The 26,065-nt window shown below is 37.2% G+C and overlaps 1 protein-coding gene across 1 annotated transcript; it reads left to right on the forward strand.

Moving 5' to 3' along the window:
- Nucleotides 1–2: 2 nt before the first annotated feature.
- On the forward strand, nt 3–21,294 carry CTR9 (CTR9 homolog, Paf1/RNA polymerase II complex component). Its single transcript, XM_065066171.1, has 25 exons — nt 3–186; nt 2,265–2,363; nt 2,948–3,187; nt 3,680–3,797; nt 4,540–4,629; nt 5,896–6,044; nt 8,275–8,382; nt 8,823–8,930; nt 9,047–9,283; nt 10,060–10,149; nt 10,254–10,382; nt 10,477–10,660; nt 11,670–11,758; nt 12,022–12,207; nt 12,367–12,454; nt 12,704–12,852; nt 14,867–14,983; nt 15,160–15,305; nt 16,647–16,718; nt 17,923–18,058; nt 18,576–18,722; nt 19,151–19,308; nt 19,605–19,701; nt 20,051–20,163; nt 20,400–21,294. Exons 1-25 carry the CDS (start codon nt 142–144, stop codon nt 20,806–20,808), a joined length of 3,504 nt encoding a protein of 1,167 aa, XP_064922243.1. The 5' UTR covers nt 3–141; the 3' UTR covers nt 20,809–21,294.
- The last annotated feature ends 4,771 nt before the right edge of the window (nt 21,295–26,065 follow it).

A 26,065-nucleotide genomic window follows, 5' to 3' on the forward strand; every position in this document is an offset into this window, starting at 1 on the left:
GTTGCGCCTGAGGGGCGGAGCCTCCCCACCTCCCGCCTCCCTTTGCCCGAGCACGTCCGGGTCAGTCGGTGTTTGTGAGGGGAAGTGCGCGCGCGGCGGCCGTTGCGTGCTCGCGGCTCGGCGGACAGCGGTGTCGCCATCATGTCGCGGGGGTCCATCGAGATCCCGCTCCGGGACACCGATGAGGCGAGTCGGGGGCTGGGAGCGGGCGGCGCGGCCTGGTCCCGGGGAGGGGGAAGGAAGGGGTCCGCTTTATGATGCGCGACGGGGCGACGTTTGTCCCTTCCTCTCGCAGTTTGGTCCCGGGCTCGGGGGGGAGTGTCGCTCTCTTCCGTGAGCGGAGTGAGCTGTTGGGCTTACAGGTGTATCGCTTTGCGAAAAGAAACCCAAACCTGCGTTCTCCGGTGCCCCATGGTGAACGGCGTCTGCTCTCTGGTAGCTGTAACCTCCCTGTCCTTGCCGAGTGTCTTGAGGGGACAGCCGGGCCGGTGTCCTGCGGCTCCACACGGCTGTGAAGAAGGGGCAGCTATTCGCCCACTGTGTGTGCTTCAGGCAAATGCAAGATTGATGAGTGAAGACCCCCTTGGGAACAGTATCTCATCTTTAGTTTGTGCCTTGTCCAGCTAAATTCTCTCCTCAGTTCGTTAGATGCAGATTTTTCTGACCACACTGACTTGTAAAAAGCATGAACGTTCCTGTATCAGCATAGAGACACAGACAGGCTGTCACTTGGTCCAGTCTGCACATTATTTCAGTGTGGGTTTAGAAATGTATTTAACTTTATTTGACGTAAACTGTGACAGGCCAAGATTAAAAAGTTTTAAGAGAAGTATTTGAAAATCTACAGGGTATTATAAAGCTTGAAGTCAAATCATACCATAGCAGATACTAAATTAACATCTTAGTTAAATAAGGTATTGAAACATACTGCATATAGCTTTAAAAATGCTTTTCATGAGTGTATGTGTCCATACTCTGGCAAACTTCCATATAACTGCCATTGTGTTTTTAAGTTTCACAAAGGTACTTTGCTCTCTGTAGGTTACATGTTGGAGGATTTTTTTCTTTGTGACAAAAATGAGTATTGACACAAGCTATACTGGTTCTGCTTTTGAAGTTATGGCTAGGCTTACTTGAATCCTGAGGTTCTGAATTAATCACTAAGGATTGCTATCAAATACATTATTTTCTTTCACTGGCTTTTTTAACTTTCATATTTATTTGCTGTTTAATATATATTTGTCATTAACAACTATTATAGTTTGTAGATGAGGGCTGCCCAAATTTTAAAACATCATTGTCTGTCAAACAGGTGGTACTGTGCAAGACAAACTCAGAACTAAAAACATCAGTGGTAGCAGAAATATTTCTGCTGATGCCCCCCTAAGTTTTGCATAACCAAAACTGTAAGTCTTTATAAACTGGATTGCTCTAATCCAGTCTCTGGAGAAAGAGTTCCTGCATTGATAGTCGGGGTACAAGCCTGGGTGCAACTACAGCTCTTCCTTGCTGTAAAATTAAATTGTAACGTAGATGACTGATGTTAAAGACAGCATGACTGAGTAGCAAGTGAACTAACAGGCAGTTAAACTGTGTTCCCAAACATCCCATCATGGAAATATCTGTTCCTTTTTCTGCATTTTTTGTATTGGAAGAGTAGATCAACATGGCAAACACTGCTTGCATAGTGAAAAGTTGTTGATGTCATTTGCTCATTATGACTGTTGTTAATATCCTGAAATTTAGTCTATTCTTTATAGTGTTTGCCACTTCAATAATTTCTTTATTCTTTTGGGCATAAAGATGACATTAGAAAATTTCAGGGCTCCGAAATGCATCTGAGGTATTGATTCTCTAACACCTGATTACTTGGAGGATTTTGACTATATCCTAGATCTTTGTATTAACTGTAGGAAAAGTTTTAGAAATTCAGCAGTTTACAGTCAAGTTGATTTTCAGCTGAACTCTGAAAATTCTGAGCCTGAAGTCTATGGTGAAAGAAGTTGAATTAGCATATCTGTTTATTCTCCTTGCCTAGTATCCCAAACATTAGGCTGTCTGTACTCTGCTGTTTATGAGAGACCATCGCTTTTGTCTCATACAGATTAAAATACATCATCACTTTTTTCTTTGTTCATAACCTTGTTTAAACATGTAAAATTATTTACGTTTTGTGCTCTGAAATGTCTACCTTGCTTTGAGTTCAGTGATAGATAACATTGTTAATGCTTTGTGAAAACAAAATCTGTATTGTTTGTTTCTAGGTTATTGAGCTTGACTTCGATCAGTTACCTGAGGGTGATGAAGTTATAAGTATACTGAAACAGGAACATACTCAACTGCACATATGGATTGCCTTAGCGGTTCGTATATATACAAGCTAAATATTTTATTCAGATAATCATATAGTAATTTCCTTTTCCTTACTTACATGACTTGTAATAACTGAATTCTGATTAGGAACTTAAATGGGTTATTCAGTCACTGATTCTAGGCCATATATTTCTGGTTTGACATATGCATATTAAGATTTTAAATTAAACTTTTTTTGTAAAACAATGCTGCTTGATGCCTGCTTTCTAAGTTGTTGGGGTTTTTTTCTTCATCCATAGTTTTTGTTTAGTGCCTTTGATTATGGCGCTTCATAAAATGGAGGGGGCAATATCTATGCTGTGGAAAGTATGGTGAAATGTGTGAAAAAGATTAAGTTCAGATGAGAAACAGTTGATTCTTATAAATAGCTGTAAGACTTGTGTTCTAATGTAAAAATAGTAGATGGGGATGGTGACAGAAAAACATTTGGCACTATCGGAATGCCTTTGTCTGATTATCTCTACATTGATCCCTATGTTCTGCAAAAAGAATCTGTGTGACACCTGAAGTACCAGCTTGATGTACTACTTTCTCACTGGGGTATTATTGTCTGTTAAAACTGTATGTTTTATAGCTGGAATACTACAAACAAGGAAAAACAGAAGACTTTGTGAAGCTGTTGGAAGCTGCACGCATAGATGGTAACTTGGACTACAGAGACCATGAAAAAGATCAAATGACATGTCTGGATACGCTGGCAGCATACTATGTACAGCAGGCTCGGAAGGAGAAGAACAAAGACAACAAGAAGGAGCTCATTACACAAGCTACCTTGTTGTATACTATGGCTGACAAAATTATCATGTATGATCAGGTAAAACCAAAATATTTGTAAAAATCCGTATTTGTCAATTATTTAAGGATTCTTATTTTTTAGTATACTTTCAGCATGTTTTCTGTGTGAATTTAAAAATGATTCTAAGGAAAACAAATGTTGACTCACTAAAGGGAAGACAGAAACTTCTCAGGCTTTAAAGTCTGTTATTAGTGTTGTAAGCAAAACTTTTAAGTATCTGAAATGTGAGCAGTGCCATCAGGAATAATTATCTCTAGCTTGGGACAGCTGATAGTTCTATGTCAGTCAACATTTGGGTGTTGGGAAGGACTGATTGGTTGTTACTGTCTTGCTCGGTAATATGTGAACTTCAGATATGGATGATAAAGACCCTTTTTTATTTTTTGTCCTGATATAAGAGAAATATATTAATCATAGAAAGCATTATAGCGTAGCCAGTTAATTTTTCGCATAGTCTAATCTTCATATTTTACAAAGATAAACATAGCAGAAATTTTTTTCCTTCTCTAGAATCACTTGTTGGGAAGAGCCTGCTTTTGTCTGCTTGAAGGTGATAAGATGGACCAAGCTGATGCACAATTCCATTTTGTGCTCAACCAGTCTCCAAATAACATTCCTGCCCTTCTTGGTATGAGTTTATGGGTATTTGTGTGCAAAAACAAACAACAAACCCAAAACAAAACAAAAAACAATCAAACAAAATCCCTCAAACAAACAAACAAAAACGCAAACAAACAAACCAACCCCAAACCCACACCCTGGTCTCTCCAGTTGAGTTTTGGAATGAGTTATGTGCTTAAGAAGAGGGTGCATATGTGAGTAGAGAGAATGAATGGGATAAAGAAGTGTGCACTTCTGACCAGAAACACATGACAGAGTTTACTCTAAACTTAGCAAGTGTATGTGGGTGGAAAAGCTAAGAAAAAGTATAATGCTAACTAGCGCCTTCTGAGACCTGTGGGCATACATCCAGTCCAACTACTTATATTTCCCTGGTGATGCCAATGAAGCTGTATAATATTTCAAAGGTGAAGATACTAGTAGTGAGGAGTCAGTGGGCTGTAACACTTGCATTTTAATTTGTTTACTAATTAGTCTTAGCAAAGGTCATTCTTCTGGACCAGGAAAGAATTAAATTTCTGCAGAAGCCCATGAAAACATAAATTTAATGTGTTCTCATGTTGGATTTCTTTCATATACTTGACACCATCAAAGATAATAAAAGTTGTAGTTATCTCAGTTTTCTGTTTTTAATCATAATTTTCAAAAATCAGCACACCACAAGTTTACCAAATAATACTTTTGAGCTTCTGACTTATAATTACTTCATTTATATGTCTAATTTATTTGTAACCAATATGTTATAACAGGTAAAGCTTGCATTTCTTTCAACAAGAAAGATTATAGAGGAGCCCTTGCCTACTACAAGAAAGCGTTGCGTACCAATCCAGGTTGCCCAGGTAAGACAAAGTTTTTGCTGTGCTGGCAAATTAACTCAAATTTTCCTAATTCAATCACGTAAGGGCTTTTTTGTGATCTATATCTGTCAAAAAAACTCCATCCCTTACTATAGAGTAGTTCAGGTGTTTGCTGACTTGAAGTGTTCCTTAGTTGTAGAGAAGGAAATCATGTTTAGGAAAATACTTTTCATTTTTTCTAATTACTACCTTTTAAAGAGCTACTAAAAAAACGAGGGGTTGCATGTAATAGAACTTATAATTCTATGGGATACAGGAAACTGTTCAAGACTGTTGCAGAACCTATCCATGAGGTTTTGAAAGAATGGTTAAGAAAACTATGTATTAGTATTAATAATGAAACCAGACATGAAAAAAAAATTCTGCCTATAATGCATGATGTGAGTTTTCATGGTGTCGTATGATTTTCTTAATGCCAAAATCTGGGAAAGCTATCACAGCCGTAAAAGCAGTGCATGTGATTTAGAGATATTACTTCAGGGTATTCGCATTAGGATCATAAATTCTCTGAAGTCTCTTGAGAGATGTGATATACTTTGTCATAACCTATCTGAAAAAGAGCTTATTACAAAGTTGATGCGTCTTTAACATAAGAATCATTGCTGCAAAAGTGGATTTAGAAATACAAACCTTTTAAACAAACATCTTTCATTCACTCCCCTTTTTCACACACACACAAAGATTTGAAATTGCTGTGTATAAATGTCTCCATATTCCTAGTTCACAGGCAATCTAAAAGGGCAATATGATGTGGATTCTCTGTGTTAGCTCATTTGTACAGAATCATGAAAGTTAGGGGATGATAAACAACATTTTCTTAGTAATGAATCAGTTGAGATGTCAAGCTAACTTGCTTATTAGCCTGTGTTTTCTGAAAGCCTGTGGGTCTCCAGGGAACTTACTCTGCCTAAGAAATTTCCAGCCCTCTCATCTCGCAATTTTTAATGCCTTTCTCTATATTTTTAATACATTCCCATAAAAGTAATTTTTAATTTGTTTAGTATCAAGTCTTTTGGAGGTATAGATCAATATTCTGGGTTGTATGAAGAAATTAAGTCTTACTAATCTGTTAATGTTAGTTCTGCTGCCAAATGTGGGAGGCTGCCTTTAAAAACAGAAAATTGTTACATGGCTTGGAGGTTTTAAAGAAATATTAAAAATACTTCTTTCATGTTCATTGATGTCCAGAATGTAAAAGTCATAAAATTGAAATTTTGGGATTTTGCATGATGTCACCTTGTTCTCTAGCTGAGGTTCGGTTGGGTATGGGCCACTGCTTCGTGAAACTGAACAAGTTGGAAAAAGCTCGCTTGGCATTCAGCAGGGCTCTCGAGCTAAATTCCAAATGCGTGGGGGCTTTGGTTGGACTGGCTGTTCTGGAGCTCAATAATAAAGAGGTGAGTGTAACTTAACAAGGATCCATATGCAGTTTACTTGTCTGAAAAAGTGAACATTTTATCCTTTGAAATGTAGTCCAGTTCTTAAAAGGGGTAATAGCTTCTGTGGTTAAATAATTTTAAGTCTGTGTCGCTATTGAATGAAGTTATGGCTACGTACTTGAGCAGCACATTCTGAATAACTTGTTTCTATTGCTAAAACTCTGCAACTCTGCTTATAAAAGTCTGAGATGTGCAAATGCATATCCAATGGCTTAAAAAACTGTAAAGTGCTGATTTCAAAATCTTACTTTAATGAACGAGAGTTATAATAGCCAGCCTTACTTAATTGATTATTTGTGACTCCGTGAAGGTTAACTAAATCAGTTCATACTCAGGATGCTCTGAAAATCCTCAAATGCTTGGAGGTCTCACTGCAATGGCAGCTCAATTCCAGAGCATCAGGAATTTTTGTTTTGGAAGAGCATAATTCTAACAGTAAAGTCAAGGTAAAAGGCATAGCCTGAGGAGATTAGTTCTGGGTTTTAAGGAACATAAAATATCAAACTAGTGTTGAAGTTGCAGTCGGGCTACCTCAGCATGCATGCCACATGGTAAAGCAAAGAGTAAGCAAGATCAAATCGTAACTGAGTTGTTCCTGCCCAGATGCAGGACTCTACACTTTCCCTTGTTAAATTTCATTAGGTTATTCCCCGCCCAACTCTCCAGCCTGTCCAGGTCCCGTTGGATGGCAGCACAGCCTTCTGGCGTGTCAGCCACTCCTCCCAGCTTGGTGTCATCAGCAAACTTGCTGATAGTACGCTCAATTCCCTCATCCAAGTAGTTAATTGAATATATTGAATAATATTGGCCCCAGTACTGACCCCTGAGGCACTCCACTAGATACTGGCCTCCAACTAGACTCCGCACCATTGACTACCACTCTGGCTTCTCTCCTTAAGCCAGTTTGCAACCCACCTCACTAGTCTATTGTCTAGACCACACCTCCTCAACTTAGCTGTGAGGATGCTGTGGGAGACTGTGTCAAAGGCTTTACTGAAGTCAAGGTAGACCACATCCACCGCTCTGCCATCATCCATCCACCTTGTTACATTCTCATAAAAGGCTATGAGGTTTACTTCAGTTTACTTCAAACTGTTTCTACAACTTGCTCTGCAAAGTTAGTATAACATCGAAGAGTTGACATAGGGGAGGGAAAACACTTTCTCTGGGGAAAGGAATCTCTGGTTTTCTTCATCATAGTGCTTTGGAGCTTTGAGACCTCTAACCATCAGTCATTGGATTTGACTGAAATTGGACATGAGAGTCACATTATTAGAGAACTCAGACATACACATAGTCTGATTATAAAACATTTTTACTTTTGAAAATTAAGCCAAGAATTATTTGATACCTCTTAATCAAGGTATATTGTTATACTAGGTTAGTAAATGTAGAGCCTTTTCAAACTGAAATTGTTTTTTAGCTGCCTGTTGGACTTCATCTCATCTCAACTCATAAAACCTAATATTTTCAATAAGATAATATTCTACTGATGATAATTGCAAAGTAAAGCAGAGATGTTACATGATGACATTTTTGGTGTTTCTGTTCAGAAATAAATACAAATCTCATGGGTGTCCTAAATAAATAGCCGTTATTTTGTCAGTGACGGATTTGAACTTGTATGTAAGTCAAATTGTACCCATGGAAAGCTTTCTTTAAAACTGTAATGTTTCTTTTAAAAAAGAGTAAGTTGATATCATGATATCCTGTGTAAACACAGCAAACTTCTACAATTTTTTTTTAAATTAGAACTGAAATTCCAGTAGCTTTTAATTCAATATCTGAAGTTCTGGTTTGGAATTTGAACATGAGAATATTTTAATTTTACTGTTGAAGAAGTTTTGTGAAAGATTGAAACATAAACCAAACAGGAGCTGAGAACATTGAACAGTAGAAGGAAGGCTATCAGGGTGTGAGTGTGAGAAGGACACCAACACTAAGTTGTGGTTTTTTTTCCTATCAAGTCCTGCTCTTCTTTTTTTTCTGTGCCTTTGTGGTGGCTTTGTTTCCCTTTTTCCACCTGTATGTTGCAGGGAGAAAAAGTTAGTAGCTGAAATTGCTTTTTTCTGTGAGCCCAGCAAGGTTTTGTCGGAGTTCCTGCAGCAGTCTAGACTGAAGAAAGTTGAAGATGTTAATAAGATACAGTTACTGAGATGTTGCTGACACCTGTCAATGTCTCATTTAGGCTGATTCCATCAAGAATGGTGTTCAGCTCCTCTCTAGGGCTTACACCATTGATCCCAGTAATCCAATGGTCTTGAATCACTTGGCTAATCACTTCTTCTTCAAGAAGGTAAGGGGTCTATGGAATTTTACTGTAAAATACTTAATAACCTCTGAACAGCAAGGATTTCAGTGTTAGATTCAGTCTCATTTCATCATACCCACTGGTGCCTAGTATGGAGCTAATAATCTAGATAGACGAGTGTAAAGTTTTTGACTTAAATTTTGTATAAACTTTTCTTAAGAAAGTTAAGAAAAGGTGTTCTTATTCCTTAAGTCAAAGTCATCTTTGTGTCCTGAAGGTGTTGGGGGTTTTTTCCCCTCTCTCCCCCTTCCAAGCTTTAAAATATGAAACAGAGAAAATAACAGTAACACTAAAACTGAATCTGTTGTTATTAATTTAGTCAGTGCTATGGCTTAAGCTTTCTTGTATTTGCCAGCTATCCTTGTTTAAATAATAATCCCTTGATTGAAGACTTTCAAATTTCATTTAACTTCTCTTTTTTTCAGGACTATGGTAAAGTACAACATTTGGCTCTTCATGCTTTCCATAATACAGAAGTTGAAGCAATGCAGGCAGAGAGTTGTTATCAGCTGGCTAGGTCTTTTCATGTACAGGTAGGACAGTTTTTAAAAGCCTCCTTTGAGATTACACTTAATCTGTGTTGTAAAAGTTCATACAAAGCTTACTTGTGGAAACTTTACTTGCTCTTTATTTGCTTATTTTTAATTAGGAAGATTATGATCAAGCTTTCCAGTATTATTACCAGGCCACTCAGTTTGCTTCATCTTCCTTTGTACTTCCGTTTTTTGGATTGGGTCAAATGTACATTTATCGAGGGGACAAAGAGAATGCATCACAATGCTTTGAAAAAGTTTTGAAAGCTTATCCTAACAATTACGAGACTATGAAAATCCTTGGATCTCTTTATGCGGCCTCAGAAGACCAGGAGAAACGGGACATTGCAAAGGTGAGTTTGCAGTAGTTTTACATACAAGAGCGGAACTTGAGAATCAGATTTGAAATTAGACTGTACCCTAAGGTGCATAAATCTTGGGGTTACTTGGCTGTAGGTATAGAATATTTAATATTGGCTGTCATGAGAGATCCTTCTAACTGTTTAGAGCCATGAGTCATGGACAGAACTGAGACTCCTACTGGGCTCTGGCTAAAGCAAGTCCAGGAATTTGGAGGAGCTCCAGCCTCACATTTGTATTTGGTACTATGAAAAATGTGGAATTCTTCCCATTTATGTTAAAATTCTCTAAACATGGCAAGTTAGCAAGTGGTTTACTGAAGACAGCAAATTAGTTAATAATTTCCAGAAAGCACTTGTCTTGGCTCATCTGAAAGGATGATGTGGTGGCTTTTTTATTTTGGTTTGGGGTGGGTTTTTTGTGGTTTGCTTTGTGGTTTTATTTCTTTGTTTTAATGAAAGGCTTTTTAAACCTAATGTTGGGCAAAGAAATGCAAGAAATGTTTGACATCACTTTTCTAGCTTCTCATTTTGGTTTAATAGTTTTTACTTTTCCAAGACTGGTGTTGTATTCTATTAATACAGAAAAAATAATGAAAGAAGGAAGGAAACTAAGTTGTGCAGATGTTGAAGATGTTTTCTTTTGCGTTATGGTGTATCTTTCTAGTGTTAAGGTTAATACCTTCACTCTTTCTTTTGATTTGTTTGTATTTTTTTAGAGCAGTTTGTGTGTCCACAGAGAGGTATAATTATTTTGTGCTGTTTTTCAGGGACATCTAAAGAAAGTCACAGAACAATATCCTGATGATGTAGAGGCATGGATTGAGCTAGCCCAAATTTTGGAACAGACTGACATACAGGTATTGTTAGTATACAGTTGGTGAATTAACGTGCGCTCTTTTCACAAGATCATGTAGAGCTCATTCTGTTATTTCATTCATGCACATTTTCTTTTTTTGTAAAGGGTGCATTGTCAGCTTATGGTACAGCCACACGAATTCTGCAAGAGAAAGTACAGGCTGATGTCCCACCAGAGATTTTGAATAATGTGGGTGCTCTGCACTTCAGACTGGGAAACCTAGGAGAAGCGAAGGTATGTAATTACTCCAAGTCTGAATTGAATTTCTTGATCACTCTGTAAGAATATTCTGGAGTGCCTCATTCCTTTTTTTCTTTTTGTACTTCAGAAATATTTTTTGGCATCACTGGATCGTGCAAAAGCAGAAGCTGAACATGATGAGCATTATTACAATGCTATCTCTGTAACAACGTCCTATAACCTTGCCAGACTATATGAGGCGATGTGTGAATTTCATGAAGCGGAAAAGCTGTATAAAAACATTTTAAGAGAACATCCTAATTATGTTGATTGTAAGAAACATTTGGTATTTTAGTTCCATGGTCCTCCTTATAATACCAAAAATCTTCCCATTATAGTGTCTTCTGGTCTCCTTATGTCTGTCTTGACTTCTTTTCTTTTAGATTTGGGGCCTGCTTTCCTACCCACTATTTTCCCTATCTTTTTTTTTTTTTTTTTTTTAAGGCCTGCATCATCATTATAGTCCAGTTTTCAGGTTTAAGCCATCTAATTATTGGTATAATCATACTGTACTCAAAAAATCTAGTGAAATTAGCTTATCTAGACATGCATGTGTTTACTCACTTGTTCCCCACTCCCACCAAAGCCTTAGCAGCTTGGCTCTCACATGCATTCAAGGCCATCCACCTGATGTGCCCAGGCCGTGCAATTCTGTGTATGAGGTGGAAACAGAGACCTTTTGGGAGAAGCACTTTGGCCTTTCTCCAGGGAAGAAAGGCTGATGAGGGTGTCAGCACAACTTCTATGGCACATGCTGTTTTTTCTTCTCACTCTGCTCATCTCTTGTCCCCAGGTAGCTGACTTGTGTTTGCTGCAGAGGCGAGGTGGTAGCCCTTGCTCAGCAAGCTGCAGCACACAGCATGCCCCAGCCTTGTCTATAGCCTTTTCCCTGCTTGTTTTCCACTGTCACCTGCTAACTGATACTCTTCCCAAAGCTTGTGGAGGTGGGAGGGGTGTTTAAAGCAGAGGGAGGAGAATTATGTACCTCATGTATCCTTTTTTCTTTGAGGTTTCTCAATTATCTTTAACTTATGAAACCAATTATAAACATTTTTATTACTTTCACTGTATCTGCAATTTCTGTGTCACCATTGTGGATGGATGTTCTTCTTCCCATGGTGTGTCTCATTGTGAATAGAATGTGAAAGACGTCTTAATGTTTGCTGTCCTTAACAGATCAAGAGAAAGATTGCTTTTGAAATTCATGCATGGATAATGTTTTCTTTGTTTGAGATGACTTTAACCTGTTTCCTGATTTTTATTTTCTGTTTTCATTTTTAGGCTACTTGCGCTTGGGAGCTATGGCTAGGGATAAAGGAAATTTTTATGAGGCTTCTGATTGGTTTAAAGAAGCGCTTCAGATAAATCAGGTTTGTAAACCTTTAAGTATTCAAAGTTAAAACATGTAACTTAAAACTTTATTTTCATTTTGTTTCATTTTTATTTTGTTTGTTCACATAAACTAAAGGAAGAAGAGTGCACTACTGTAATTTACTCTCCATGTATGGTGGTTTTGTTGTTTGTTTTTTTTTACTATGGAATTCTATTTAAGAAAAATAGCGTTTTATACTTGAAAAAGTAACTATGCAAGGGAAGATGATGCTTTTGCAACTTATAGTGAATTTTTATTTAGGATCATCCAGATGCTTGGTCTCTGATTGGCAATCTTCATTTGGCTAAACAAGAGTGGGGTCCAGGACAGAAGAAATTCGAAAGAATATTGAAACAGCCCTCCACACAAAATGATACTTACTCTATGCTAGCTCTTGGCAATGTCTGGTTGCAGACTCTACATCAACCCACAAGAGACAGAGAAAAGGTAATGGATGTCTGTCTTCCCTGTGTGTGGTTTTATTTGTTTAATTTTTGTATGCTCTTAGCTACTCAGAGCCCTTTCTTGATGCCAATTTGGCATTTTAAAGTCCATAAAACTGCTGGGTAGAGAATGAGTGATGAATTGGGATACTTCTTTCTGCAGGAGAAGCGTCATCAAGACCGTGCGTTAGCAATCTACAAGCAAGTACTCAGAAATGATCCTAAAAACTTGTATGCTGCTAATGGCATAGGTAAATATGGGACTCTAAGTTTCCTTCGGAGCTGATGATATTCTTATATTTCATGCTTTAATATAGAATTGTTTTTGCAGGGCCCGAACACTATGTAGTGGAGCACAGGAAAGAATAGATTTCACATGACAGCTATGTCACTTAGTTTTTAATGGGGAACTTTGTTCAGGCAATATTTTGTTTTCTTTGGTAGGAATACATAGCACATGAACCTGGAAGCTTACACTGTACATATTACTTTCCCCTTAGGAGCTGTCTTGGCACATAAAGGATATTTCCGTGAAGCTCGTGATGTTTTTGCCCAAGTGAGAGAGGCAACAGCAGATATCAGTGATGTGTGGCTGAATTTGGCACATATCTACGTAGAACAGAAACAATACATCAGTGCTGTGCAGATGGTAACATCTCTAAATTGAACTACATAATATGTTGGGTTAGATGATTTCTGGATGTTTCTCAACTGTCATAGGAGCTCTGCTAGTTTCTGATTAATGTTTTAACAAGTTATAGGACTATTTCTAGCATGCTGTTGGCTGTCACATCTAGATTTAAAAACAAACTGCCAAATAAAAGTAAGGTGTAACAGAGCACCTACCAACATGTACACCTTTTTTTGTAGTAGAGTTAAAACATGATTTGGTTAGAATTTTGGTCTCAGAATTAATCTTTAGTCAGAGAGGTTTCAGTCAGTGTACTTACTGTATATGGTTTACATTCAGATGTTACCAAAGTAAGTAAATGCAATTTGCTGCTGCAATTTTTTTAATAGCAACGCTTCCTGTATTTGTTCTTGCAAGTGATTGCATGAATAACAATTGGGGTGGTCTGAAGAGCTGACTGTGCCATAATTTCTTTTACCACAGTTAACGTTGTAAGCTAATTCATGTTGGAATAAATCTGTTGAGGTCATCTAGTTCAACCTGCTTACACAAACTGTCTTCAAGTATCAACCTATTCCAACTAAATTGACTCAATTAGCTGATCAAGAGCATACAAGTAAGCTTAAAATAAAGTATGTTTGACAGGACAGAAGCTCAGAACAAACTTGTTTTGTTAAGATTGAGTCCACGTAGAGGCTCAAAAATAATTAAATCAGAGCTATTCTGAAGCTTTTTGAATGGTTTTAAGGAAGAGGTAGTAGGCCTTTCTTGCCTCATCAAGACCTCAGTAGTTGCCATTTTCCAGTGAACTGCTGTGAAAAAGCTTTAGTAACACTATCAGATTAACTCTGTTGTGTTTGAATGGGGTCTGTTGTCTTTTTAACATCTTATTTGTTTATATTGACAAAAAAGCCTAATGAAAATCTAATTTGAGCAATATTTGAAGCAGTGAATTACGAGTGGGAAACTGGGTGTCACTTTTTACCTACTGATTCGTAAGAAAAATATTGTACTCATTTGCTAATATATTTAAGCAAGGCTGTTAGTAGAAATGTGTCTATTTACTGAGGTGTTTTGTTATTCCCTGGGTTCTACTATGCAGTTCGTACAAGTCACAGTCTGAAAAATGCTATATTGGACTCAAAGGGTACAGATTGAATGTAATGGCATAGCTTAGTGCAGCCACAACAATTATTCTATTGAGTTCTTTACCTTAAAGCATACAAATCCGAAGCAGACTTAAGCTAAGTACAAAATCTTTGACTGTAAAGGTGAGTGAAAATTGAGTGCTCACAACACAGCGCAATGCAAGAGTAGTAATTTTAGGCATTAAAGTTCAGGGCAGTTTCTGTATTTGAGCTGGAAGTAAAAGTTACTTTGTATTATTATTTTGGGGATGTAGAAAGGGTGAATGATTCCTTGAGAAAAAGAGTATGTGAAACAAAAGGCACTAGTTACTGAAAAGGATAAGTTTCATAACTGTTTGAAGCTTTAATTCTAGAAGCACAGAACCCATTGTAACAAATTGTCTTTTGTGTTTTACAACAACTGGGTGTTCTTTGGCATACCAAGTTATTCAGCTAGGTGGACAGAACATAGTTGATGTTGAGTTATCTGAAAGGTGTGGATTTTTTTTAACTAATTGCATCAAATGGATAGAATGACTACAAGAAATATATTTCAATTTGTAAAATATCTTGTATGAATAAATATTTTTTTTTTCCTCCATACTGTGGAGAAGAATTCAGTGCTCTTAAAATGAGTCATATTTATTGGAGTTTGTTACAATAGGTGGTACTTGCAAAGTGCTCTGTTGGATTTTAAGACCTACAGAGCCTCCTGAACTGCTGCCAGTTTCCAGAAAAATCTGGTTCTTGCTATGGAATAGCAGAAAGAGTTTTCTGATCAGTGACGAGGATGTGAGATGTGGCATGACACACTTTAGAAAACAAAAGGCATTGGCTAGAGTTAGTTAAACAAAATAACTAACCATTGTCTTAATTTGTTGCTTGTTTTTTTTTTTCTCTCCCAGTATGAAAACTGCCTCAGAAAGTTCTATAAGCATCAAAATACTGAAGTATTGTTATATTTGGCCCGGGCACTGTTCAAATGTGGCAAACTACAGGAATGCAAACAAACGTTGTTAAAGGTATGCAAATAAAACATCTTATATCACAGAATAAAATTAATGTAAGTTGATGCATGTTTGTATCTCTTGAAATTCAATAGGCTGGGATTGAAATAATGGTGCATTTTTTCTATATGTTGCTTCAGTATACTTTTTTATCGTGTAGCATATCTTAAAAACATGCTTTTTATTTACAGGCCCGGCATGTAGCACCAAGTGATACAGTCCTTATGTTTAATGTGGCTTTAGTGCTACAAAGACTTGCTACCTCTGTGCTGAAAGATGAAAAAAGCAATCTAAAGGAGGTGCTTAATGCTGTGAAAGAACTGGAGCTAGCCCACAGGTAAAGATGATTTCTTTCTAATCATTATAATCCATTTAGTTGTTCCTTTACAGTAAATTTGCAGTATAGGTCACAAATCCAGCTAGAAGAGCAATCATCTCCTATGAAACACTGTATGTGATTCTAGAGTTTCTAGTAGGAAAACAAAATTGGGCCTGACTAAACTACTTATTCAGATATTGTTCCAGAGCCAGTTTTGTTTGGCCAGGTGGCCAATCTGTATTTCTCAAAGGGTTTTGTGTTACTGTGACCAAGATGCACTTTTTCCTGGAAGACCATAGTTGAAAAATATGTTGAAATTTATTCTACAATTTAATACTCTTTTTGATTATTTATTTCAAAACAACGTATAAGGCTCAAAAGCAAATCTATTTATATTAGTCTAGCTAATGACCGGTAGTCCTTGAAAACTCATTTTGCCCTCCTATTGGCAAGTAAAGCCTAACTACTCTCATGGCTTAAGAACAGAAGCAGTTTCTTAAGTGCATTTCAGATCTTTTCATTCTCTTAAAAAAACAAACAAACAAAAAACAAGTCTAGGGGTTTACATAATGTAAACTAAACATTTGAACACAAACTCTAACCTAAATTCAGTTAGAAGCTTTTTATTTATTGTCTTGAGAAAGCTGCATGAAAGCCTTTAGTTTGTATCTATTAACTGAAAATTCAGATGTGTGGTGAATTTTTGAAAAATATTATATGTAGTATAAAACTTGAGCAAGGAGTTACTTTCTTCATGTGCACAAGAATTTGAGTTCAAGCTAGCACAAGCCTACCTCGTTTAAAGTGCCTCTGGAATATGAGAAGAAACTGGCTACCTTGGAAGTTAGAAAGTCATTTTAGTTTAAATGAGTTGGAGAAACTGCTTTCAAAACACTGATCATCATAGCTTACCCATTCACTCAAAGGTATGTTGTATTCACAAGGACCTGTTGACCAAGTTCAAGGAGGCTGTTCTGGAAGGACTTTTAAAAAAGTTTTCCTTCCTTATGTTGGTTCCAAGCACTTAAGCTGTGACAGATAAGGAATTAATCTACTGGGCTCAACAATGTCCTCATTCCTAGGAGCAAGTAAATGAAATCTGAGAACTCTCTTCAGAATTTTTCTGGGTTTTTGTTCTGCTCTAGAGTCGTTTTAGAATGTTTTAAATCTGGAGAACTCTGAATGTACTTTAATACTGTTGTATTAGAAAGGGCTGCACATAGAGAAAATCGGTGAGGTTTCCTCATCTGTTGAGTTTTATAGGATTGGAATTCAGGAATAAATGCTTTGTTTTAAATTACAATAAATATATAAGCAATGCTGTATTTGCTTAGTTTGGTTTGTTGTTTTTTCCTTCAGGTACTTCAGTTACTTGAGTAAAGTAGGTGATAAGATGAGATTTGACTTGGCACTTGCTGCTACGGAAGCGAGGTAAAAAAAAATAATAATTAAAAAAAGATATAACAAATCATTCAGCCAGATACCAAGTAGAATATTTTTGTCTTTTTTTTTTTTTCATACTAAAACTTGATTCTAAAATTTCAACTGACTGAGAAGAGTAAAAATACAACTGCAGGGTTACTCCCTACCACTGTTTCATTATTTCCCCGTCTTTGCTTTGTAATGTTTTTGTGTAGTCTAAAGCTCTCAACATGTGGTGTCTGCCATTAGTGGGAGCCTGCAAAACTTAAGATATTTTAATGGTAAAATTTTCATCAATGAGAGTGCAGTGATGTTTATTTAAACATCTCTAGCTCTCATTGGTTTGGCTTTAAACATAATAATCTAACAACAGCTTTGCCTTCATGGAGAAGTTTGAAGGTAGTTCCTGGGTGAATAACTTGGGTAAGTTGTTGAAACATGAAAAACTTTTGTTTTGCAAAGTCTAGTCTGCTTTAATTTTTGTTCAGGTTAATGAATTTGTACACAAGCCTATTCAAGTCCATATCCTTGTAAGCTTATGTCTTGGTTTTTCACTCAATATGGCCTGTGTTTCTTTTATTGCACATTCTTCTAAGATTTTCATAGCCGTGTACATGTAACATTTGTTGACCATCATGCACTGTACATCTTAAATGGGTATCATTAAAACACTTTGTAAATAGAAGAAAATTTTAGTATTACAAGAAATACCATTGTAACATTAGATAGGAGGATATTGAAAGTGCCTTGTTTTAATATTTCATGAGACCTGAACACTTTATGCAACCTTAATTCTTACACAATAGGATTTTTTTAAGACAGAATTTCTACCTGCCTTTCTGATTACGTTTGCTAGTATAGTGTTATTAAATATGAGTTCTTATTAACCAAACTTCTGAAGCTGACCAAATTAGTCAGGATGCTTCCTTTTATGTTCATACGGGATTTTTTGCTATATGAATTGGCTAAGTTTTAAGTGTGAAGCAATATGTTCTGAAATTGTATGTTACAATTTAAAGATAAATTAGCTTACTGGAAAGTGCTTAGGGTTTATTCAAATATCTGTACTACTCTACTATTCGAATTTGCTATTTCAAGTAGCTTTTTTTCTCTCTGGTGATATGAACATAGTGTTGTGATGCATGTCCTCTATGAAACTGTTTCTTGCGTGTGCCTGCCACCTTCCTTTACTTGAAAATGTTGCACGTTACAGACAGTGCTCCGACTTGCTCAGTCAAGCCCAGTATCATGTGGCTCGGGCACGCAAGCAGGATGAAGAAGAGAGGGAGCTGCGTGCGAAGCAAGAGCAAGAAAAGGAGCTGCTTCGCCAAAAACTACTTAAAGAACAGGTTTTGTTCTGTTACATTCTGTGTACTATGTTTAAGTAAAAGCATATTTTATTTTTAAAAAGTATACCTATCAACAATATATATATGGCCCTATTGCTCTGTGGTGGTACCTGATGTTACTGATAAAATGTCTAGTAGTTTTTCCTACTTATAGTAAGTGCTAGCAGCAAATGTTATAGCTAACAGGTTATGCTCACTCTTTCTTCCCCATAGCCTCAGAAATAGGTTTTATTTTTATAGTGAAATGAAAGGATGCCCCAGAAGGTCTGCTGTCAAGTGTCTGTGCTGACAGGCTGGATGAGGAAGCACTTGGTGCAACAGTTCTTTTGGACTTCTGCCTGCTCTAGCATAGGCTTGTAGAAAACTTATTTTTTGCCATGTAGACCTTCTGCTATGACATAGACTGTCAAAAGTCAATTCTCCAGTTTTGCGTTAGCAAATAATTTCTACACCTGTGATTGTAATCACTGCAATGCTGCAAATACAACAGTGATGGTTAGTTTTCTTTCTGTTTCAGGAAGAGAAGCGCCTAAGAGAAAAAGAAGAACAGAAGAAACTTCTGGAACAAAGAGCTCAATATGTGGAGAAAACCAAGAATATTCTGATGTTCACTGGTGAAGTAGAAGGATCAAAGGAGAAAAAACGTGGTGGCGGTGGAGGCAGGGTAGAACAGAATATATATATATTTTTAAGTCTCCTTTATTTGCCCGTTCGATTTATGGTCTCTTGCAGTAGCACAGGTTTTTAATTCCAAGCTGCTAGATTCCACTGAGTGAAATTGCACAGGTTTAATACTCAAATTTAATAATTGGAAGCTAATGCTTTGAAGTTCCAAGCACTGTGGCATCACTAAAATCTATTCTATTCAGTTGTAAAAATAACAGAAGAAGGTTGTTTTATTATATGCAAATTTGGAACCAGTTCCATAATGACATAAATCCAGAGATTATGGGAAAGTTGGCACAAGAATGTCTGAATATTTATATTTTGAAAACGTGTTCAGATAAAGTTTCGACTATGAATGGTTTTCTGGTAGCTTTTTAACTGGAAGGTGAATAATAAGCTGTATTGTGGGACTTTTATTTATTATAGCGTTCCAAAAAAGGAGCAGGGGAATTTGATGAATTTGTCAACGATGACAGTGATGAAGATCTGCCTGTGTCTAGAAAGAAAAAGAAGAGGAAGGGCAGTGGCAGTGAACAAGATGGGGAAGAAGAGGAGGGTGAGAGAAAGAAGAAGAAGAGGAGGAGGTAACTGGAACTTTAATGTTAGACTGTTAGACTTCCTTGAGAAATGGTATGGCTTTTGTATTTATTCTTATGCAGTCTTTCATAATGATTTAAAAAATTAACTGTTATTAAGAGGTCACTTGATTATTTTTTATTTACACATGTACATTATAAGACTTAAACAGCCAATCTGCAAAAGAAGTAATGCTTGATCAACCAGACATTTCTTGAGACTGATTTTTTTTTTTGCGTGTGGAGAGATTTTTCTTTTTGGTGATGATATGCTTTACATCATATAAAATTTGTTTCTGTTCAAGACCCCAGAAGGCGGATGAGGGAAGTGATGATGAAGAACATGAGAATGGTCCAAGACCTAAAAAACGACGTCCACCCAAAGCAGAGAAAAAGAAGGCTGTAAGTTGAACCCTGAATAACTGCATCACTTTCTAAGTATGCATTTGGACTTCAGTGTTAACCTGGTCAAGTGAGATTTATTAATGTTGAAAATTACAAAAAAAGGCCATGTAGCAGACTGCCTTTGAGCTTATTTTTGTCCTCCTCTGTTGCTATAGCTCCTTCAAGGATGCAAAGCATATTTCTGAAGCCATCTAGAAATAAGTGGTATTAAATGGAAAAATTTGATATAATGACTTAAGAACAACTGTTAAAAGCACATCTGTTTTTCTGAGTATTTTTCTACATTTGGGCACTATGCTTTAACCAGCCACATGAACAAGCAACCCTTTGTTTTTTCCCTGTTCAGCCCAAACCAGAACGTCTGCCTCCTTCAATGAAAGGAAAGATCAAATCGAAAGCCATCATTTCATCAAGTGATGATTCTTCTGATGAGGATAAACTCAAAATTGCTGATGATGGGTAAGAACTTTCATTAACTTTGTATATACTGAAGTTTCAACACGTGCTTTCAAGAGAAACTGCGATGTTGATAATAATGAAATAATAATAAGAAGCCTTTCAGTGTAGGCACAACATTGCTTTCCACTGCAAATTAATTGCATTCATTCTGATAACACTGGCATTACTCAAGTCATATTTTTAAGCTAAAGATAGCATCCTTTAATACTGGATTTTTTTTTTTTTTTTCCCTACAGACATGCTAGGAATAGCAACAGTGATTCAGATGATGGGGAACAGCAACACAGTAAACGCATTGTTTCTGATAGTGATTCTGATAACAGAAACAAATCTGGTAGTGAGGCCGGCAGTCCCAGGAGGTCCAGTGTCCACCAATCTGAGGAAGATTCTGACAGTGACAGATCGGCCAGAAAAAGGAGGCGCTCAGATTCAGAGCAGTCTGACAATGAGTCTGTACAGTCGGGGAGAAGCCGTTCCGGTGGTTCAGAAAATGAATCTCGCCCAGCGTCTCGCAGTGCTGACTCAGACAGAGATTCCGAGAGAGGATCTGACAATGAGGGTTCTGGCAGAGGATCTGGTAATGAATCTGAACCAGAAGGATCCAATGATGAGGGGTCCGAAGGTGGTTCAGATGACAGCGATTAGATCTAAGTTATAGACCATCTTTTTAAAATGTTCATGTAAATATATTTCAGTTATAGGGAAAATTCAATTTTTATATCTGAGAACTGTGATTAAAAAAACCAAACCTTAATGTTTTAGTAAACCCTTGTGAGACCTTCCTGTGATTCTTTCTATTAGCAACTAATGGATGTCTCTCTATATTGGCTTATGGTGTATTCTTAAACTGAAACTGCTGTAGATGAAGAACAGAATCCCTGTACTATAATAAGCACACCAAGGATGTGGAATGCATGTAAAAACTGTGGAACATAAAATCTCTGTTTAGGTGGTTCCAGTGTGGCTAAAACTGTGTGCTCTGTGCTTACACATGCATAGATGGATCTTAAAATCCTACCAAATGAAATGAAGAGCTGTGGATATTTATCTTTTTCCTCATTCTGAAAAAAAAGGTCAGTAGGGGGAGGTTTTTCTTACTTTCTATTAAAGAATACATTTGCCATGATAAAACTCCTTATGTTTCTGAGAGTTTGTTCTTTTGCTTCGCTTTTTGTGTTAAATCAAGTGAAAAGATGCAGATACCAAGAAACTTTATAAAGTTATGAAATAGTTGAAATATTTAAATTGGCAGGTAAAAAAAAATAGAGAGCTCCATATTACATGAGAAAGGTAAAGGTGCCAGTGTCATAATAAACTGTTCCTGCTTATTTGCTTGGAGTGATTAATTTTGCCCCTTAAAAGGTAGAAGCAGAAAATCTGAAAATGTCAAATTTTAAAAGGGAATGTATTTTAAAGGAGTAGTCTTTATTTTAGCTTAAGTACATGACTTCTGGAATTAATGCCATTTATATAATGTATTCAGGAACAACAATGACAAATTGCTGTGTTATAGACTAAAGTGAATCTGATTTCTCCCTGCAGTTCTGAAAAAAATGTGTCCTTTGCAGCAGTCCAAAAATTATCTTTTTTCTAACTTTTTTTGTTGTTCATCAAGTCCTATTTTAAGCATTTGCGAAGATGATGTAGATCTGGATAGTGTATTGCTACTGTTTTTAATAGACTGTATAGCCTAAAGTATGTTGCTTTGCTTTTAGAAGGTCTGGGTTGTCACTACTGATAGTTCACTTCAAGTGCTAACTGAAGTTAAGTTTCCCATGCTGCTATTTCTGGTTTGCTGCAAGCATTAGCTGTTCTCATTGTGTATGTTTTTTTCATGTGTTTATGGGCTGTTGGTAACCATAGCAGACAAAGCAGAATGTAGAACGGTTGAGACGTCTCTTCTCAAGGCTCAGTTTGGTATCAGGTTTCTATATGTGGCCTTACCTAAAATTTGCATACTTGGTAACATTCAGAATAGAAGAACAGCTATCATGCTTGTTGGATTAGAGCAAAACCAAATCGTAACTCACTCTTCTTGTTGATGTAGTCACTTAGGTGGAAGATTTGCGACAGTCCAAGACTAGCTAGATAGCTTTGAGAACATGCACTTGAGGAAGACTTGTGGCCATCGTAGGAAATGGTGTTCCTATCAAGAGAGTCATGACCAGGGAAGCAGTGGATAGATGGGCTATTTACGCTTGATGTCACACCGCTTCGCTTATGAAGCTACGAAGTACGAAGTGTGAGGAAATTAACGCAGCCAGGGAGAACTAATACAAGAAAGGTGGAACAACTGGAGCACTGGCAGCAATGGCAAGTATGAGAATAACCAACTGTTAACAATAGGGAGGAAAAAGAAAACACACAGCACTTACTATGAGATCTTAGACACTTTTTTCTGCCTTAAATACATTTCCACTATCATAGCCTTCTGTATCATGTGATTAGTTGTATATGTCTTATAAAAGGACTCCAGGTTTTGGTTTGGTGCTGTAGGTAGCGAAATGTATTTTCTGTAGTTAAAAGGTAGCCCTTTATCTAAGGTGCTGAGGAGTCTTTAGATCTAACATCCAGTTGGAGAGAAATTTTTCAGTAAGTGTAAAATAAAAAAGGTTTCCATACGTCTCTTATCTGAGGAGTAAGTGCATTTTTTGAGCTTTCCAGAGTCAGAGAGGAGGCTTATATGACTTCAAAGGGCTTGAAATGCATGATATGTAAGAGGCCAATCAGCAGGGAAAGGAAGGTGACGGGAGGCTTTTGCTTCTCTATTTTCCTGCTTTTACTGAGCAAAAGGGAGGGGAAAAAACCCAAGAGTCAACTTTTTTTTTTTTCCTTCCCTTTGATTAGGAGGGTTAATGGAACAATTAACGTTATATAAAAAGTCACATGCTGCTGTAATTGGAGAGAAAGCTGTGTGTTTAATTTATATTTTCTAATGCTTGTTTTTTGAAAGTGCAGTGGTGGAGTAATGTTGCCGTCATTCTCTCTTGGCAGCATTCCTTGCCTTCTGAAATAGGTGGTTGGCTTGCAGCTATTAAATGCCTTTATTTATAGCATTAATCTATTCCAGAATAAAATACAGGGAGTTAGAAGTATAATACAGCATTACTACAGGACTGTTTTATTCCTGGTTTCTATTATGCATCCACTAACAAGTTACATGACTGTATGAAAAGCGTTTCCTATTGAGCTTTGTTGTAGCTTAGCATTTTGCTCTCATGTGAGCACATCTTCTCTAGAATACAGTAGAAAAGGATTGTGTAGAGTTTGCTGTTAGCAAGCAGTTGATTTAAAAAAATAAATCCTGAAATTTGTAGACTAGGCCCTTCACAGAACAAATGATTCAAATATAATTTGAAAAAAGTGTCTGAGTAGTTGTGTGGTTTGGGTTTGGTTTTTTTTGTGTTGTTTTGTGTTTGTGTGTGTTTGTTTGTTTTTAACCCACCTGCTCAAGATTTTCTCTCTCAGGAAGTTTTCCAGGCCAGTACTTGGTGGGAAGGAGTAGCTGTCTCTGCTGAATAACAAGGCATCTGTGTATAAGTTGATTCATTCTCTTTCTGAATGTCGGCTTCTGCTGATGTTACTCTGAAAACAGGAGTAGTCTGTCCACATAGAAGCAAGATGCAGGAATATATTTGGGAACGTGCTGCCACGGAACGCTTTCCACAAGGCAAGACTGTGATAGGAGAGCTACAGCTAACATTGTAGCAGTTCTTCTTAAACCGAAAGGCCTCTTAGAATAAGCTGCTTTCTGTGTTAAATATTTTACTGCTGTTTGTTGTAGCAAGGTCTTTTCCTCTGGCACAAATTGAAACTGTTACATTAGGAGTTGATTAAAACTGTGGACCTCTTGTATCAACACTTCCAAGCTTTCTGAAACAAGTTTCCTCCCTAGTTGGTTTTGTGCAGTTTCTTTTCTCCTACAATACAGTGGTCTACTTGGTGCATAGTAGCAGCTAGCTTAGAGGAAATGAGTCTTGAATTCAGAAGTTACCTGGAAAAATTACTGGAGTGGCAGTATTCTTCTCAGCTAGTAGTACTTACTGCTCTCCTGATGAGTCTTTTATTATTTAGCTAAACACTGTAGTTTTTCTACAGAAGAGAATTTGAATTGCAGACAGAATCTAAGGGAATAGCAAATATGGGAATACTTAGGAGAGAAATTCAAAGTAAGTACACCGAAAATGTGTAGTATTTCTATACCATCTGTGAATTTTAGTTCCACACATCCACTTAAACTTTGTGCAGTGTGTACTAGAAATACCTGAAAAAGGTTGTTTGTGGTTTGGTTTTTTTGTTTTCAGTCTTAGCAGAAGCTACAGCAGGTACAGTTATACACTCATGCAGCGCATAATATTTTTTTCCTTTGGTCCTTAACCTAGAGCCGTTAAGAATGCTCATCATAGTCATGTTCTTTGAATTTTTATTGTATTGTCAGGGCAGACCTGCCCCTGTGGGTTGTTATCTTCTCCTTTTTAATTCTTCCTTTATCTTTTGACAAAAACTCCTCCTTTCTCTGCAACCTCCAGAGCTTGGACTGGCTGAGTAGTTGGCCTGCAGATGATGTCATATTGCCACGCTTGATCAAGTTTACCTTTTTCTTATAGTTCCATTTGAAATGATGCATGCTTAAGAGTCCATATTGCTGCTTCTAAATAATGTTCATCTTTATCTTACGCATGTCCGTGTATTTGACTGTTTGGAGATGTCCCCAACGTTGTTATGGTGTCACTTGAACTCCTGATGTTGTGTTTAGCTCATGAACATACAAGAGTGTCGTACCTTCCCGCTCATTCCTTGTTGGTTAAAATACAAATACCCTGCTTTAGCTGAAGAAACAGTTTCTGTTTAGCACCGTAAAGTGAGTGTCACATGGCAGTGACTTCAGTGGTGGTTTCTGCTGCCTTAAAAGGGTCCAAAGATCCAAACAATGCTCTGGCTCTTCAAAAGTTTTTGAAGTTGATGAAACTGCTCTCTTGCCTCTCTTTAAGGCTGCGCAAATACCATATGCTGATTGCAACAGCTAAGTGTTCTCAGACATGTCGAGGAATGGGTCCACTCTGGTTTTTAGGGCTCAGATCATTGGCGTCCTGTCAGAGGTGCAGTTTACTGGTCACACGATACCTTCAGTGACACATACAGTCTGGAACATTCTGGCTTAGACCTATTTTCAAATGCACAAGTGACTTTCACTTTCACAGAGCTAGTAGTAGAGAACTTAATCTTTGCTAGCTGCTCATTCTGTAACAATAGGACAGACGAGGTTGTAGTTTAAGGATCTCTTTTAATGCTGTATTCCCTCTGTCTGTTTCCGCAAATCTATTCAAATAAAATCATCTTTGTTGTCTTCTCACCTTTGCATCCAGAGGTTCTGGCCATACAGGCAAGAGGCTGCTTTTAGCAGAACTCTGTCAAGCAGAAGCAAGATACAGTAATAAATACCAGTCTTGACCTTCCTTGCCTTGGTGACAGGTTACTACCAGTTTTGAAAATGCAGCAGAGAATATGAAACATCTCTTCATCCATCTCCACTCTTTGAAGACATAACTCTGTTTTGTTCCAGCTTTCAATAGAGTTCAAACTGCTTTGAACTAGCTGTGCTGTCTGTGTCTGCCATGCTGTACTAAATTGTCTAGTACATGTCCCATTCTCATGGGAGTCTGTCTAAGTGAAAGGTAACATTCTTTTGTCTTGTGGAGAGCTGTCCTAGACCAGCTGGGGAGGAAGAATTATTGTCAGCAGCCTGAAAAGGAAAGAGGAATTATGTCTCTTTTGGGTTTGCAGGACGTAAGCATATCCATGCACAACTTCAAGTTGGTGATTTTAGTTCACATAAGCTTGACTTTCCAGAGACACGTTTTTAACCTCCAGTGTACCCATTTCTAACTTTCAGCAAGGACAT

This window comes from Columba livia, chromosome 5 (assembly GCF_036013475.1).
Source record: "Columba livia isolate bColLiv1 breed racing homer chromosome 5, bColLiv1.pat.W.v2, whole genome shotgun sequence".
Lineage (NCBI taxonomy): Eukaryota > Metazoa > Chordata > Aves > Columbiformes > Columbidae > Columba > Columba livia.

Bases quoted from the DNA above. Each gene is read 5' to 3' on its own strand.
- CTR9 (XM_065066171.1), top strand. From the start codon at position 142: ATGTCGCGGGGGTCCATCGAGATCCCGCTCCGGGACACCGATGAG. The intron at 6,045-8,274 runs GTGAGTGTAACT...TGTCTCATTTAG, and splicing joins TGGAGCTCAATAATAAAGAG to GCTGATTCCATCAAGAATGG. The intron at 20,164-20,399 runs GTAAGAACTTTC...TTTTCCCTACAG, and splicing joins CTCAAAATTGCTGATGATGG to ACATGCTAGGAATAGCAACA.